The 16,892-nt window shown below is 57.7% G+C and overlaps 1 protein-coding gene across 25 annotated transcripts in view; it reads left to right on the forward strand.

Annotated features, from left to right (window-relative positions):
• Positions 1–16,892, forward strand: part of PLEC (plectin) — a 118,805-nt gene that overhangs the window by 61,708 nt on the left and 40,205 nt on the right. For 2 of the 25 annotated variants that reach the window (XM_083621778.1, XM_083621754.1), the window contains exon 1: positions 9,815–9,998. The exons of 20 other annotated variants lie outside the window; for them this stretch is intronic. In XM_083621778.1, the coding sequence (XP_083477904.1) occupies positions 9,830–9,998 (169 nt within the window). In that variant the 5' untranslated portion in view covers positions 9,815–9,829. Of the gene's footprint in view, positions 1–5,346; positions 5,421–9,814; positions 9,999–14,457; positions 14,694–16,892 lie in introns of those variants that run through there. 3 more of the 25 variants (XM_083621776.1, XM_083621777.1, XM_083621761.1) reach the window with 2 other exon arrangements.

Raw genomic sequence — 16,892 nt, forward strand, 5'->3', positions numbered from 1 at the left:
TCGGTCGGTAGAGTGGGGGACTCTGGACCGCAGAGTTGTGGGTCGGAGCCCCAAGCTGGACAAAAGATTCCTGCATTGCAGGGGGTTGAACTAGGTGACCCTCGTGGTCTCCTATTCCGTGGACCCCTGCTTGGCGGCTTTTGGGTGCCGCCTTCAAGTCGAAAGCCCTTTGGGTCCCTTCGCTGCCTTCAGTGCCGCTGGCTGAGCTTGGTCGGGGGCCGCGCTCAAGGCGACCTACCTTACAAGGCTGTTGTGATGAGAGGGGGAGCAGGGGCGCCTCCTGCTGCTGACCTGATGCAGCGCAGCCCGCCTGGCTAGGAAGCCCGTTACTCCGCTTCCAGTGGCTCTCCAGGCAGTTGGGAGTCTCACAGAGTCTTCCTCCTCAGCGAGAGTAGCTGGGGTGAGACGCTACACTCGCCTCCTTTGGGGGCTCCACCAACTGGCCTCTCAAACTGCCCCACTGGATGCCCCCCAAGTCGGAGGGGCTCTTCTCCGTGACTCCAAGCTGGAGCATCTCCTAGATAGTAGCAGAATGAGGTCTGCGGAATCAGTTCCCTTCTGAGACCCGTGACATCAAGCTGTGTCCTGCGCTGGACTCTGGAATTACCTCTGCCGAGGCAATACGCCACCCCATGAGAGGGGGGAATGCAGGCACAGCACTGGGCCAGCTGCTTGTGGGGCTGGAGAGGGTCTCTCTTGGGGAGTTGCTGCTCTCTGGGTGCTGACCCTGCAAGGCTGTCTCCACTGCCCTTGGGGGTCTGCCAGAACCCACAAGGAATGACTGGTGGGGGGGCCTTCACTGCCTGTTTCAGCAGCAGCAGCTGCCCACTTGGGTGGGGGCAAGAGGAGTGGGACAAAGGGCAGGTTTAGTTATAGGTATGGGGGGGGGAGAGAATGAGCAGGTGTCCCCCCAGGAAGGAGGGTGGCAGCTGCTGCTGCTGCTGCTGCTGCTTCTCTGGCTTTTAAATGGGAGCAGCAAAGCTTTGCCTAAAGATCAGTAGGATTGAATTTCTGTTGGAAGCGCAGGAGAGGAGGAGGTTAATTTCTGGATAGTGAAAGTGATGTTCCTGGTTGATGACGTGATTGCCTCCCCTGGAATATTTTCCAGTGCCACTTCTGATGCCATCTGACCATCTCCGGAGAGGACACTTCCTTCCTTGGGGGGGCATTGGGGAGGCAGAATCTGTTTGGGCCAAACAGTCCTGTTTTAGTTTTCTGTTTGGGATGCTGCCTGGTCTTCTGCAAGGGGGTCAGTGTCTGTCTGTCAGACCCCCAGATCTCACTTCTGGGGCCACCCTAAGATGCCGCCCTCACCCCTCACGTGTGCCAGTGACCTTTCAGATGAAGGAATGTGGCATTTGGCAGTTCTGTGTTGATCCCACACAAATGTGTGGGGCACTGGGCATCAGAGCTCTTTGCTGGAGAATGCATTTAAATGGCACAGTTTGTTCTGGTAGCGAAAGCACTTTGGGGAGGGGTGATTTTCAGTGGGAAATTGGTGAGGGGGAGGATGAGGGAGAGTTTAACCCTCTCCTGCCAGCTGCTCAGGGCTCCACATGCGTAATGTCTTTTTTTTGGCCTTTAGCAAACCCTGTGGGATGGCGGCGGCAGCAGCAGCAGCAGCTCCGCCTTGTTCATTCTGTTCTAGCAGGCACAGCACATCTTTCCCTTGAGGGTCCCAGGGAACAGAGGACTGGCAAGGGAAGTGGCATCATGGCTCACATAAAAGCATGCCAGCCCCACCCCTCTGCCACACGCTCCTTGGGGCACCAGCAGCTTTCTCCTTTTGATGCCAGCTGGGCATGGTCACCTCTTAGCAGCACCTGTGCCTCAGCTAGGGTGGGGCTGTGCCAGACAGCGCAGGTGGCAGCCTCTGAGCATGTTTTCAAAAGGGCGGGGAGGAGCCAGGCTGCTTCTCTGGCTGCGCTTTGGGGCAGGAGGGGAAAGGACTGTGTTCCTGGCTTCCTCCTCTGTTGTCCTGCAGGGTCTCTGGGGCAAAGGTGTCTGTACTTGCTGTGCTTTCTCCCCCCCCCCCAGCTAAAGGCTGGAGTTGCATAGCAGTGTCACCACTGGGTCCTCTCTCTCCCTCCCATCCTTCTCACGGGGATCATGTGCCAGGCAGCCTTTTGAGCTGGCATCCTTGTTGGGCTCTGCTCCCCCTGCCAGCTGCTGCTGCCCCCAGCTGTTTCCCAGAGTGGGGGAGCCTGGAGAGAGCCCCCCCGCCTTCCCTGCTTCTCTTGGGCCCAGCCCAGCTCGCCATGCTGACCAGTCATGCTGCATTCAGCTCTGATTTCACAGCTGCCCTCCCCCTCCCATAGGCCCGGTTCTGTGGTGCCGTTTGGCTCAGCCAAATGCAGAAGCAGGAGTCCAGGGCTCAGTCGGGGACGTTCTCTGAGCATGTGCAGAGTGCATCTTTCCTTGGTGCTGCAGAACCAAAGCCCACCCTTAATCTTGGGCTTCGGGTGCCACAGGGTTTTCAGCTCAGGAAAATTGTGCCGTCTTCATGGTGGTTCTATTCCTGCTTTTAAAGGTTTTTTTGTGGGTTTCTGTACAATGCTCTGCAGTTTTGCAAGAGGCTGCTATACTTTAATAAACAAACAAATATTGTGTGTGGGAGATCCCCTTCCGTGGCTTAACATCTGCAGGTCCCATGTCTGGCGCAGGCCTTGGTGCCCCACCCATGGGTCCTGCTGCTGGTGATGTCCTGACTTTCGTGACACAAATGAGGAGGTTCCTATGGCTGCCCACAACTCTGTTTCGCCTCTGCCCCTTCTGTCGGAAGCTGAGCTGGTGGTTTTCTCGGAATCTCTGCCCCTCTGCCACTCATTCCGGGCACCAGTGTGGGTGGGGCCTTCCCTCCATTGCCATGGCAGCCTCCTCCCCCCAAAACACACAACAAGCGATCAGGAAACCGCAGTCTGGTAGCGCACAGTGAAATTGGAGCTTCCTTGCGTTGAAACTGCCGGTGGCGGTTGGGGACCCACGTGCGAGGGAGGCTGGCAGGGTGGGGACCAGATGAAGGTTTCATTTTTGGAATAATAATTTTTCAGAGTAGTTTTTACAGTTATATCAAAAAATTCTGATTTGGTTATAATATTAGAAATACATTGACTGATAATTATGAAATTATTGTGAGGTTTAATAAGTTAACTGTTTATATTTGGACAACTTTTCTGCTATACTTTATTGGAAGGAGAAAAATAATCACTTCCTTAATAACAATTTAAACCATTTATTTAACTAAAACAATAACATTGTAGCATATGTATCCATGTTTGTTAACTGATGTGGTTGAACAATTTTTTTTAAAAAAAACCTTAGACTGAGTTTTAGCACACATGAAAAACTTAAAACAAATCCTTATTTCCTGATGAATTACCTTTCGACTGCAATGTAGAAAGATCCCCCCCCAAGCATTTTATTTTAAAAATCCAATTTAAATACAAAAAACCGATTTAAATACAAAAAAAAATTTAATTAACAAAAAGTCATTGATTTTTATCCACCCTGGTGGGGAGGCACAACAGTCTGTGATTTGGATGGGGGCAGAATGGCAGGGCTAGGCTTCTCTTTATATATGTACTATTTTGCTGCATCACTTGTAGTGGTTCAGTGCTCAAGGAAACAGTCCCTGGCCTGGCAGATGAGCTAAGCTCCTGAATTAGGCAAAAAGCCCACTCAGCATCCTGTTCATCCAATCAAATGCCCAAATGGCCCTGTAGACCTGAAGGAGCATCTCCACCCCCATTGTCCAGCCCGGACATGGAGGTCCAGCCCCTTCCCTCACTGCGAGAAGTGAAGCTACAGGGAACCAGGCAGAGGGCCTTCTCGGTGGTGGCACCCTCCCTGTGGAACACCCTCCTACCAGATGTCAAGAAAATAAACAACTACCTGACTTTTAGAAGACATCTGAAGGCAGCCCTGTATAGGGAAGCCTTTTAACATTTTATTATGTTTTTATGTGTTGGAAACCGCCCAGTGCGGCTGGGGCAACCGAGTCAAGATGGGTGGGGTACTGTTGCTGCTATTACTAGGAGAGCAGGGGGTGCTGTGGTCTAAACTACTGAGCCTCTTGGCCTTGTGGTTCGAATCCCCGCAATGACGGGGTGAGCTCCCGTTGCTCTGTCCCGGCTTCTGCCAGCCTAGCAGTTCGGAAGCACGCCAAACAGTGCAAGTAGATAAATAGGTACTGCTGTGACAGGAAGGTAAATGGCACTTGCGTGCGCTCTGGTTTCCTTCACGGTGTCCCATTGTGCCAGAAGCAGTTTAGTCCTGCTGGCCACATGACCCGGAAAGCTGTCTGTGGGCAAACGCTGGCTCCCTCGGCCTGAAAACGAGATGAGTGCCAAAACCCCAGAGTCGCCTTTGACTGGACTTAACTGTCCAGGGGTCTTTTACTTTTACTACTGGTACTACTAGGAATAATAAACCCACCAGCAGGATGTGGGGGCAGCAGCAGCAGCGACCCCCTCTCTCCTGATTCCTGGCAGCAGCTCTCCGAGGATGGAGGGAGAGCGTAGTCGCTGCGGCCAGGAGCCTTGGCTAGCCTTTTCCTGCATGAACTTGCCCAGTCCTCTTTTAAAGCCATTTCAGTTGGTGACCATCGCGGCCTTCTTCCCTTGTCCTTCCTTTGGTGCTGCCCTGAACCCTCCAACGTTCAGCTTCCCTGGAAGTCCACACATCCTGGTGCTGTGAGAGATAATAATAATAATAATAATAATAATAATAAGAAGAAGAAGAAGAAGAAGAAGAAGAAGAAGAAAGAATTTATTATTTATACCCCGCCCATCTGGCTGGGCCTCCCCAGCCACTCTGGGCGGCTTCCCAAAAAATATTAAAATACTGTAATACATCAAACATTAAGGGCTTCCCTAAACAGGGCTGCCTTTAGATGTCTTCTAAAAGTCTGGTAGTTGTTGTTCTCTTTGACACCTGGTGGGAGGGAGTTCCACAGGGCGGGTGCCACCACAGAGAAGGCCCTCTGCCTGGTTCCCTGTAGCTTTGCTTCTTGCAGTGAGGGAACCGCCAGAAGGGCCTCAGCGCTGGACCACAGTGTCCGGGCAGAACGATGGGGGTGGAGACGCTCCTTCAGATATACTGGACCAAAGGGAAAAACCCTTCTCCATCCACTCTCTCCACGTTGTGCATAATTTTATAGAGTTCTACCTCTTACTTGACTTTTCTCTAGAATCTGAAGCCCGAATTGTAGCCCATGGAAGCTGCTGTGCCAGTGGGAAGTGGGGTGCTGTCAGGCTCCCCCAAAGTGGGGCACCCTGATGCCTCCTGCTGTCTCTCTGGACCACGGCGGCTCCTGCGCTTGTCTAACCTTTTGCCTTTGACCTCCAGGGCAATGGCTCACAGAGTCCTCTCTGCCCAGGCCTCCTCGGGGGTGAGCTGGAGCCTTTCCTTGCCCCAGGACTGTAAGTTGTTGCAAGCAACAGCCCGGAGTGGGGGGGGGGTGTCGCCTGGGCCCCAACCCCCACTGCAAGCTTTGCCCCTCCAGTGAATCGACACCCGTGGTTGCTAATGTTAAATACTACATACTAAAGTGTGTGTTTTGTGTGTTGTTGTTCCATGGACTTAAATACGTGGTGCATCTCCTTACAGCACTTGAGGGGTTTGTGTCTCAGTGTGTGCAGGGGGAGAGAGCGTTTTGGGTCCCTCTTGGTGTTTCTGCTTCAGCCCCCTGATCATTTTGGCAGATCAGGAGCATAGCTGTCCACTTTTTCCCTTTTCTTGCAAGGAATCCTATTCGGAATAAGGGAATTTCCCTTAAAAAAAGGGAAAAGTTGACAGCTATGATCAGGAGCTGACAGAGCAGGGGAGGGAATGGGGTTCTTTTGGCAGGTGGAGGGCAAAGGACAGCTTGGGCAGGACTGGGGAGGGGTGAGTGTGTGTGGTGCCTCTGGGGTCCTGTCCACTGCTGCCCCAAAGCTCAGCCTGCTGCCGGTCTGTGCTGAATGTTCCACACAGTGCAGAATTGACACGGACTCTGACCAGTGTTGTTGGAGGTCTTGGGGGGGGTGTGTGTGGAATAGGCAGGGGAGGTAGAGGGACTTCCAGCTCCTCCTGCTGCTGTCAGGTGGGGGTGCAGCTGAGCCATCTGACAGAGATTCTCCTCTCTGGCTGCTCCCTGCTGATTCTGCTAATCCCTGTTGGGCTGCAGCCTGTTTCTGGGCAGAAAACTTCCGCTTTTTGCTGTTTGCCACCTGCCTGCCTGCCTGCCTATGTGGCTGTCCTTGGCCCCTTGCCAGGCTTGCTGGGGGGGGGGGCTGCCGCTGCCCTCCCCCCACCCCGTCAAGGTCGCACCTGCCAGGACGCATCAGCTTCCAGGGTGTGTCCAGATTCTTGACTGCCGTGGAGGTCACCTCTGGACTCCGCACAGGGCTGCTGGCTTTCCAGGGGGTGCCTGGCCCCTGTGCCGGTGGGGGCCCCGTGGGGCAAGGCAATCTGGGAGGGGCTGCCCCACCCAGTTCTGGCTTGGGTCTATTTTTAGATGGCGCAGCTTCTGTCTGCAAGCTGGTGAGCGCCGAGGGAGGCTGTTTATCCTGGAAACCAAATAAGAGGCCTGGTTACTGTGGCTGCTGCTAATGGGGCTGTTTCTCCCTCACCAGACCACAGACCAGACTGCTGTGGGGAAGAGGCAGGCGGGGGGGGGGGGGGACTGGCCTCAGGCCAGGCAGTGGGAGCACTTCACAGCCTCTGGGATTCCACTCTCCCTCGGGACATACCTGGGGACTTGTGGGCCTTCTGTGAAGCTGAGTGTGGGGAGAATCAGTGAAGAGTTAAAGTGTGGCATTTGCTCCCCAGGAGGCAGGGATGGCCTTAAGAGAGGATGAGACAAATACCTAGAGAGGGCTATGGTGGCTATTTGCCCTGATGGCTCTGCTCTGCCCTGGGACCCATGGAGGGGATTCCTGCTTGCTGGTTTCCCCACAGGTGACTGGTGAAGGTAAAGGTAAAGGGACCCCTGACCATTAAGACCTGCCAAAGGCCCTTCTAGTCCAGCCCCCCCTTCTCCCAGCGGCTGGGGCTGAGTGGGGCCCATATCCTGATATTCATTGGTCCTGAGGCTGGTGCTTTGCTCCCTTGTGCTCTCTGACCCCACGGGGGGGGGGGGCACCCACTTTTCTCTAGGCTGGTGACGTGGGATTATTAATAATATTTATTACTGGAGTTCTCCTGCCAGAAAACAAACATTAAAAACGAAATAAGTGGACATATGACTGTTGAATTTTAGAGTATTTATTTTGTTTGTTTATGTTAAAGAAAACTCAATAAAAAGCATTTGGGGGGGGGGATAAAACCGAAAAAAGCGAGAATGAAAACAAGGGCACAAACAACCTAGACCAGGGGTCGGCAAACTTTTTCAGCAGGGGGCCGGTCCACTGTCCCTCAGACCTTGTGGGGGGCCGGACTATATTTTGAAAAGAAATATGAACGAATTCCTATGCCCCGCGAATAACCCAGAGATGCATTTTAAATAAAAGCACACATTCTACTCATGTAAAACCACGCTGATTCCCAGACCCTCCGCCGGCTGGATTTAGAGGGCGATTGGGCCGGATCCGGCCCCCGGGCCTTAGTTTGCCTGCCCATGACCCAGACGCTGGCAGATGATGTGAGTAAAAGGCAGGCGGGATAGTGGGGCGCCCTGGCTGGGCCTGGCTGGAGGGGTTGTGGAGCCCCCTAGCGGCCACCTCGGGGATAATGATGAGCCCCTCCGCTTGTGGGTCTCTCACCCGGAGAGCCCCCCTTTCTTGTGGGGTGGGAGCAGAGTGGGCAGCCGCGCCCCCTGTGCTTGTGCTGCTGTGGGGACTCTTCCCACGTCCTTCGTGCTAGGAGGGGTTCCCGCTTTTCCTCCCCCCAACTTCCACGCCCCCCAGGCCTTTCTCTCTCTTTGAGGGGGGTGCTTTTTGTTGGGAGGCGGGCGAAGGAAGTTAGACCTCAAGGCTGGGACAGTCGGTGCCGCGTCGCGGCCGTGAGCCGTGTTGGTGCGTGTGCAGCATAAAGGGCACCTCTGAGCATGTACAGAGAGCGGGCGTTGGCGGGGCGGTGTGTGGCGCTGCTTTGGTGAGCGGGAAAGGCCGCCTGCGTGCTCTTCCTGTCCCGGACGCTGCACACCCCCCCCAAGTCCTTATTCACTTTTTCCAGCTTCCCGCCCTGCTGTGCCAGAAAGGGGGGGGGCGGATGCTGTTCTGGTGCAGGAATCTGGTTCTGATTATGCCAAGTGACTCAATTGTCCCTCTGCTCCGTGGGTCGGGAAAGGGGGGCGCAGCGGGATCCTGCTGCTGCCCCCTACCCCGCCCAGACCCTGGGAACCAGGCTGGCCCTGAGAATTTCCCAGCGTGACTCAGGGGCCAGGGAGCCCCCTGGGGGCCGGGTGCCTGCAGGGAAAAAAGCACCCCTCTCTCCCCCCCGCGGCGCTTATCGCGCCCTTTCGCCGCCGCGCGCGGCCTTATCTGTCCCGCGCAGACGAGGCACGTGGGAGCGGGGGTCATGCGGGGGGAGCGAGGCCAGATAGCCAGGGAGGCCCACGGGGTAGTCGGGGCACGGCCCCCACCGTGTCCCGGGGGCTCACGCTCGTGGGCAGGCGCGAGACCCCACGGGGGGGCGCCAGAGGTTGCCCAGCCCGGCCCCTGCCCGGCTCTGGAGAGCTGGAGAAGGGCAGAGGCATCTGGACTTTGGTGGGGCTGGCTGACTGCGCAGCGAGGGAGGGAGGCGAGGGCGTCGCCGGCTCCCTCGCCAGGCGCCCGGCCAAGGCGCTGGTGACGAGAGGGCGACGTGCGGAGTCCCCGCGCGGCTCCAGCGGGGCTTCCCTCGCTCGCGCCCTCGGGACCGGCTGGCTCGAGTCCCGCAGCGCCCAGCGGGCCGGAGCTGCCTCTGCCGGGGGCTTCTCGCCGCGCCGCTGAGGGGGCTCCGGTGGCGCTTGTCGCTCGTCTGCATCCTCCGAGGGCCGGGGAGGCGGCCCGCTCCCCTCTCGGAGGCCACTCCTGGCTTGGTGCCCGCCTGGCATTTCCCGCCAGTTTGCGGAAGGCGGCTGGTTAATGATTATTTTTTGTCGTTCGTTTCGTTTCTGTATCGCTTTGTGTTTTCAAGTCGGCGGCAAACCTCAAAGCGGTTTACGAGCTGCGTGGAAACATCGAACAAAACCAGAAGGAAAACAAATAGACTGTATCCCTGCAGAGCAACACAATTAACAGGAAACTAAGACATTATTTTAATAATTTCGCAACAAGACCCTACAGAGGAAGATAAAGTGTCGAACACACATTTAATGCTGCAAAGTTAAGAGCAAAAAATTCTTTGAACGGGACGGGCTTGGGATAGCGCAGTCTGTAGGGTCGCGGCTTCGAGCCCCACGTTGCGCAAAAACGTTTCCTGCCTTGCGAGGGGTTGGACTAGATGACCCCCGTGGTTCTTCCCAACTCTGCGATTCTATGACGATGATTAGTAGAGGAAGTCAGGTATCAAATGCACACTGAAAACAGCACTGGAACAGGCGCGCCCTTTCCCAGAGCCTGTGGGGTTAGTTTTGCGCATCCCGCGGCACTGGTGCACCGTCTGCTGCTGGCAGAGCGCGCGCCTGCCGTGTGCGCCTGGGGGCGTTTGTCTGTGTGCGCAGTGGCCTAGATCGCGGTTAGGGTTAGACTAGACGGCCTCTGGGCTCCCCTTTCCCAGTCCCATTCCCACCCAGGCCTGGGCCGTCGGCCGTGCGCATCTCTGGCAGCAGCCGAGCCTGGTGGCGAGGGGCGGGCGCGGGGCGGGGCGCTTCCTGCTGGCGGAGCCGTCGAGCCGGCCGGGCGGGAGGGAGCCAGAGCGCGTCGCCATGGCTTCCCGTAGCAGCAGCAGCAGCAGCACCCTCGGCGGGAGCGCGGAGCCGTCGGTGAGCGCCTACTTCGCCTACAAGCGGGAGGTGCTCCTGGGCGCCTCGGAGTGGCTCAGCGCCCCCGAGCGCTACCGCCAGCGCCTTCTCTACAGCCAGCTCTGCTGCGTAGGTAGGTGGGTGCGTGGCTGCCAGCGAGCGAGCGAGCGGGCGATGCGAGGCGGGCACTGCCAGGCAGCAGCTGCACCTCTCCCTCCTGCCAAGGGTGCGCGCCGTCCAGGCTCGGTCCTCCTCGTCCTCGGCCGCGGCGAGCCGAGGGTTAAAGGGGGCGCGGAACGAGCTGTCTCCGCCTCCCGTCCCCGTAGCAACCAGCCCGCGCACGCGCGCTCCCTCGCAAGGGAGGGAGTCCTGGCTGGGTGCGCGCTCCCGACCCTTCAGAGCGTTTTGCCAGCGCCGCTGCCGGCCAGAGCCCAGGGAGCGCGGTTGACTAGAGTCTCCTCGGCTGGAGCCAGCTCTGGTGGGGCTGCCCCATCTCTGTGCCTGGACTGGCACCCCCTAAGGGGCCCTTGCCACGCGGGTAGGAGGCAGAGGCGCCGCGGGAGAATGGAAGTCTTAAAATACATCTCTATATGCGAGCGTGTTTATTGTTTTTCACAATGCAGCCAACAGCAAAACAAACTGGCCATTCTTGAGCTCCTTGCAGCAAACGCCGCTCCTTCTCTCCCAAGTCCTCCATGCCTTTGGGGTGGTCTCTGTCTGGGGGGGGGGGCGGGTGGCTCAGCTCCTGGGAACCATTTTTAGTTACAAGGCTGCATTAGAAGACTGAATCACAGTTTCCCCTTCCTTCTGGTGGGCAGGGAGCCCAGAGGAAGCAGCGGCCGGCCTGGTGTCCTGCCTGGAAAATGTTCCTGGTCGGGCTTCTGTCGGCTGGGGAGGCGGAGGGAGCCCCTCCCGCCCTTGGCAGGCTCACCTGGCAGCAAAGGGGAAGGAGGAGTCCCGGGATCCCTGCCAACAGCACCCCAGTCCTTTGGCAAATTTGCATAAATTCCTCAGTTTCTGCTCAGGGCTGGGTGTGGACCTCCTCAGCACTAGGAACTTGGTTGCAGAAAGAAATGTAGCCCTACAGTCAGCACTTTGCATCCTTCCTGCCCTGAGGAGCCTGAGATCCAAAACACACAGGAGGGAGCAGAGGATGGGGAGACAAGGGGGGGTGTGTGTTAACGGAGAAATCTGAGGGCTCCCTTGGACAAAGAACAAGGACACCAGCCCAGAATCCCAGAGCAAAACAGCAGCCAGTAGGCTTGGTCTTGATTGAAGACTGTCGCGACAGGACTCCCACCTGCCACCAAGTGGAACAAGATGGAAGCCCCAAACAAAAGAGCCCCTAAACTTTTATTAACTTTTATCTCCATGTTACAGCCCCCCCAACTACATCACTCATACACCACGGTTACATCATGAAAGGGGAGGTCTGGTGGCAGGAATCTGAGCATCCTGGACCCTGCCCCATGGTTCTCCTTGCCCTCCACCAAACACCCATCAAGTGTGACAATAGAGATCTTTACATTTCCCTGTTTCCCAGCCAGGTTAATCACACCCTTTTGTCTTCATCTGGGTTTGTTATTTCTGGAATGGCTACCTGTCTGGCACTCAGGTATCAGGATGCCAGGGATTATCCCTCAGGCAGAGGGGCTGCTGAGGAGCTGAGCTCATATGTCTATAGGAATTTCTGAAGTTTTCCCAGTGGGCCAGTACATAGAGACATTGACCAGTGAATTCTTACATTTGGTATTGTGCAGCAGAGGCCCTTTAAATAGATAGGAAGAAATTGTGATGAAGTGTGTTGTGGAGTCACAAAAGTGATTGTGCTGATTTTGGTAGTGGGCTGCATGTGCGTGATATCTGCTGGAGGGGCAAGCCCCCCCCAACCTATACATAAATTCCTGCAACAGGAGGAAACACCATTCTTTCCGTTTAGAATGTAAGCTCCTTGGGGCAGGGACCTGCTGCTGTACCAGGGCTGGCTCACCTGCGCAGGCCCTCCGGGGGTTAGACTCAAGCTCCCTCTACTCCCAACGCAGATGCAGGCTGGGGAGGGCCCCCCCCCAAGTCAGGCCCTGCTCCCAAGCCTCTCTTTTCAAAGGGGCCTGGCTGTAGACGCTGAGCTGGCTGTGGGGCAAGGCTGCTGCGTGCAAAGATTTGCCCCACAAGTGCGGCAACTGCTCGGCACTGGAAGGATCCTGCAAGGGGTGCCCTCACCTGGAGCCCTGAGTCACCCTGGCGTCAGCTTACCTGGAAGGCGCATAGTTAACCCTCTGGAATCTGCTCCCTCCGGGCACAGTGGCTTTGAGAGATTTCATGGAGGAAGATAAGGCAGGTCCAGGGGCGGAATGGGCTCCTGAGGGGGAGAGGCTGCTTCAGGCCAGACTCTCCTTCCTTGGAGGCTTATAAGCAAAGGTTACGTTCTTTATCTGTGATTCCTGCATTTGCAGGAGGCTGGAATAGAGTACTCTCGGGAATCTGTTGCCACCCTTGATTCCCTCCAGGGCCTCTGGTCAGATTCTGATGCTCTTCTACGGAAGCTTCCTGGAGAGCCTGCCCTGCCCCAGTGCTGGTCCAGAGGGGCCTTGAGCCAAAAGTCCCCTGATTTCTCCATGTGCCACACTGGGGGGGGGGGGCTGCCCTGCTTCCTGTTTGAGAGTGAAGGAGGGGCCCACAAATGTCCTGAGGGAGGAGCTGGTGCCCCTTGGTGCTGGAGGCTGGTGAGTCCTGGCTTGGGGCTGGGCCTGTTCCCATCTCTCCCCGAGGCCTTGTTTGTTCTGCCCTTCCTTCTCCTGGGTTTGCCCAGGGAGGGGCGGCTGTGGGGTGGAGGGAACCACAGGGAGGAGCAGCGCAAAGAGCTAACTGCCTCCTGCCTGTTTCCTCTTTTTGCCCCCAGGAGAGCCTTTCTCTCCCTCCCTCCCCCCCCCCCAGAATTCCTTAGCCACTGTGTCCCCTGCCTATGGGGTGCTGCTACTGCTGCTGCTGCTGGTGTGACTCAGTGTGGGCCTTGGCACCAGGGCAGGATGTGAGCAGCGCCCCCACGTCCTCTGGCGTCAGAGCGCAGGCCGCTGGCCCAGATGTGTCGGCTGCGGCGGCAGCAGCTGGAACTTCTCTGTGGTTTCGAAACTGTTGTGCTGCACATTCCTCTGGTGTGCTGGGACCCAGCCCAGTTCTGCTTCTGGGGAGCCAGGCGGGGCCTGGGCCTGGCTGCCCTGGAATGTGCTCCTGGGGCCGTGGCGGAAGGGGGGGGCAGCCGCTGCTGCAGACTTTGCCCTGGGTGTCTCTCTGCTGCCAGCTGCACCGTTGGTGGGGTGGGGTGGCACCCAGTGGCCTTCTCCAGACTCTTCCCTCAAGGGGGGGGGTGGAATCTGAGGAGCCACTGGGGAGGATGAAGGTGCTGCCCCCTCAGCCCCCTGAGGTGTGCATGGGGTTCCTTCTCCTTCCCTTGCACCTTCTGCAAGGTTTAGCCCTGCCCCCTCCTCCCTGCCCACACCTGACAGGGCCCCTCCCGGTGTGAGCGGAGGGGCCCTTGGGAGGGTTGGCGCACGAACACCCCCGCAGCCCTGTGGCCATTAGTTGGGCGTTGCCCCGCTAGCAGGATGAGTCACAGCCCAGCCTCGTGCCAGCCTGGTGCCTTCCCCCCGGGCAAGCTCCAATGCTGTGCCCACGCTTCCAGACTCTGGGCCTGTCAGGATGAGTGCCCCTGAAGGTTGTGCTGAGTGGCCCTGGGAGAGAGCAGCAGGGTGTGGGGGGGTGCCAGCTATTGCCCCCTGGGCATTGGGAGCCCTGCCTTCTTCCTCTGAGTCTGCTGGCAGCAACCTTCTTCCCTGGTGCTAGGAAGACCCGGCCACACCCAGGCTCTGGCTGCCCCACGTGGTGCCCCTTCTGCAAGTCACTTGGGGGCAGCATCTCATTTTATCTCCGCACCAGCCCTGTGAGGTAGGCTAGCCAGAGAGAAGGGTTTTCCCCAAGGCTACCCAGTGAGTGGAGATTTGAACCCAGACCACAACACACTGCCCACCATGACCCTTTACACCACTGCTGCCCTCAGCCTTGAGAGGTGCTGGACTTTCCTTCACTGGAGGCTTTCAGAACTAGATGGGATGACCACCTGCCCTGGATTATTTAGCTGTGATTCTGGCATTGCAGGGGGTTGGACTAGATGGCCTCTGGGCTCCCTTCCAACTCTCCAGTTCTGTGTTTCTGCTGGCCTGCCTGCATCAGATCAGGGAGTGGAGCTGGCTGGGAGTCTTAAAAGGAACCATGAATGAAAGTGGTGGAAGAAGCTCTTCCTTTGGGTATACTCTGGGTGTTTCCCCTCTGTGTTGATTACAGAAGCACAACTAGGAGTGGCGCAGAGGGGGCCTGATCCCCCTTTTATTGCTCCCCTTGCTGGGTGCAAGGGGAGCTCTTCATCCAGGCCTTTGCTGCAGGATGGCCAGGAAGCGGTTAAGTTTTCAGGAAGCCCTCTGGGCAGAGCTGAGGTTTCCTGTGGGGCTGGGCAGAGCAGGGGAAGCCCAGTTCCCTCCCTCGGAGAGTGGTGGGCAGGGCTCAGGGGAGGCGCTGAGGGCCCATCCCGGCTGGGGCAGGGCTCAGGCAGTTGCTGGCGGCAGCATCTAGATGCTGCCAGGAGCCGAGTCTGCTTGGTTCAGCGCCTTGTGCCCGGAGCCTGTGCCCATAGCCGCTGCCCCCACCATGTCCCGGCAGAGGCTGCGCAGCCGAGAGGCAGCCGATGGGCCCCCCACCTCCCCAGGGCTGGCCGACCAGAGCAACTCGGAGGAGAACCTGTACAAGGCTGTCCTCAGGGCGTCCGAGGGCAAGAAAGGTACTGGGTGGGTGCGCTTGAGGGTTTAATGCTGCCCCACCTGGGACAGAGATGGCGATGGGTGGGGCGTTTTGCATTTTGCGTTTCCCCACAGCTTCCTTCCTTCCTTCCTTCCGCCCTCCCTCTGGGCACAGCGGGGCCTGCGCTATGGGGAAATGGGAGGCTCTGGCTAGGATGAAGGTCCAAGAAGGATTGTGGCTGCTGCCAGGCTGCGTGTTTGTGTGTTCCTGCACATGCACCGTGTGGTGGGGCAGCTTTGCTCCTGCAGGTGCCCTCACCTTGGCAGCGGCTCTGGGGCTTGGGGTGCTGGTGAGGTGCTCCTGAAAGGCACTCCAGGGTGTCCCTGGGCTCTGATCCCAGTCTCAGTCAGTTGGCTGCTTTTTCTGAGGCCCTGGCACAGCTGGGTCTCCTGGGGTGGCTGTGCTGTGTGTGCCCACCTTGAGTAGGGGCTGTGGCTTCTTTTTTGCTGTCAGACTTGGGTGAGCTTGCCACCTTTTAGTGGGGCCCCTGTGCCTTTAACAGGCAGAAATTCAACAGGTTAGGCTTTCCGCCCCTCTGCAGATTTGCGCCTGTTGACTCTCCACCAGACCCCGAAAATCCAGGTGTGGGGGGATATTCTAGGAGAGCTTCCTTGCCCAGCCCCTTAGGAGGCTGTGGGTTGCCAGCCAGGAGTGGGGGGCGGCACAGGAGGCCTTGGGGTGGGTTGGGCACTCCCCGCACATTCCGGGAGGGGCTGGCTTTGTGCTTCCAGGGCTCCTGGCTGCTCTGCTTCTGCTGGGCAAATCCCAGCCTGCAGGAGCCGGAGGAGGAGGAAGGGAGCGAGACACAACAAGCCAGCCCCTGGTCTGGCCCAGAAGCCATGGCAACCGGTCACATGGGGGCTGAGCCAGGGCGCCCGGCCCAGGCGGCAGGGGATGGCCGAGGGGTTTCCTGGGGGGCAGAGAGGGGCACCCAGTGACCACTTAGCTAGATTGCTGGCCCAGGTGGCGTCCTGTTCCCTGGCAAGACCCCCCCCTCCCCAGGGAATCCTGTCTGGAACCTCAATAGCAAGGAACCTCAGGGGTCATCTAGTCCAACCCCCTGTCCGAGGGCGCCGTGGGGTTGAGGCAGACTGTGCTCACACCAAGTCTGGGCAGAGGCGCCAGGCCTCTTTCTGCCACCTCTTACAGGGCAGGGTCTTTCCAGGAGGGTGGGGTTTTTGGGGGTGCTCTCTTCCGTTTCCACCTGTGCAGCTGGATTCCTTTCTCCCTGGGTGCCCCATTGTTGTCATGGGGGGGCACTCCTCCTGATTGCTGTGGCCTCTGGGCTTCCTGTGGCCCACGAATGTGGCCCTAGCCATGGACTCGGGTGACTGGACGGGATTATAGCCAGACCCACGGGAGGTGGACCTGTTGGTGACACTTCACTGGGACCCCCGGAAATGCCTCTGGGCCCCGTGCCCTCGTGGGGTGCTGGTTTGGAGGCATCCCAATCACCAGGGGGAAGGACTCTGGCCCAGCAAAGCCCCTCAGGCCTGGCTCCCGGTGTGCAGCTGGCCGGAGGAGGAGGGGCTGTGGGGGCGAAAGCAGAGGGCACAGAGCAAGCGCAGGACTTTGGAAAGCTGGTATCACCGGATAAAGTTCATCAGTTTTGTTGCCTTAATTAGTTTTAATTGGATTTTGAAGACATGTGCGGTTAATTGTCATTGCTTTGCATTTTATTGTGTTATTATCTTCCTTTGCGGGTCATGCAAACTGCTATTCTGAATAATGCTTTTTGTAGGGCAGTGTGGGGGGGGCACTGGACATGAGCTTATGGGACTGAGGGGGCAGTGGATCCCAAAAGTTTGGGGGTCAGGGGGTGCAGATGACCCTGAACTGTGGACCTGATGGTCTGAGGGGAGGGCAGCTTCCTCTGTGAGTGTGGTGGGGAGGCCTTTGTGGGAGGGGCCGGGGGCCCTCTTTTTCTCTTGCTGGGGGCCTTGGCTTTTGTGCCAGGCCTGCTAAGGGTGATGGGGCTGGCACCCGGTTCCTGAGTCACTCTTGCATTTCCTTCCTGTTGCATCGGGTGAATCACCTCCCTGCGCCTGGTGGTGATTCTGGCTACCACTGCCGCTGCCGCCTCCCCCCTCCGCAATTTCCTTCCTGGAGGTGGGGGCTGCCCCCAAACCTTCTCTGTTTTTTTTTTAAAAAAAGATATTTATTGAGGTTTTACAAAAAC

The sequence above is a fragment of the Podarcis filfolensis genome (assembly GCF_964270895.1).
Source record: "Podarcis filfolensis genome assembly, chromosome: 7".
NCBI classification, from domain to species: domain Eukaryota; kingdom Metazoa; phylum Chordata; class Lepidosauria; order Squamata; family Lacertidae; genus Podarcis; species Podarcis filfolensis.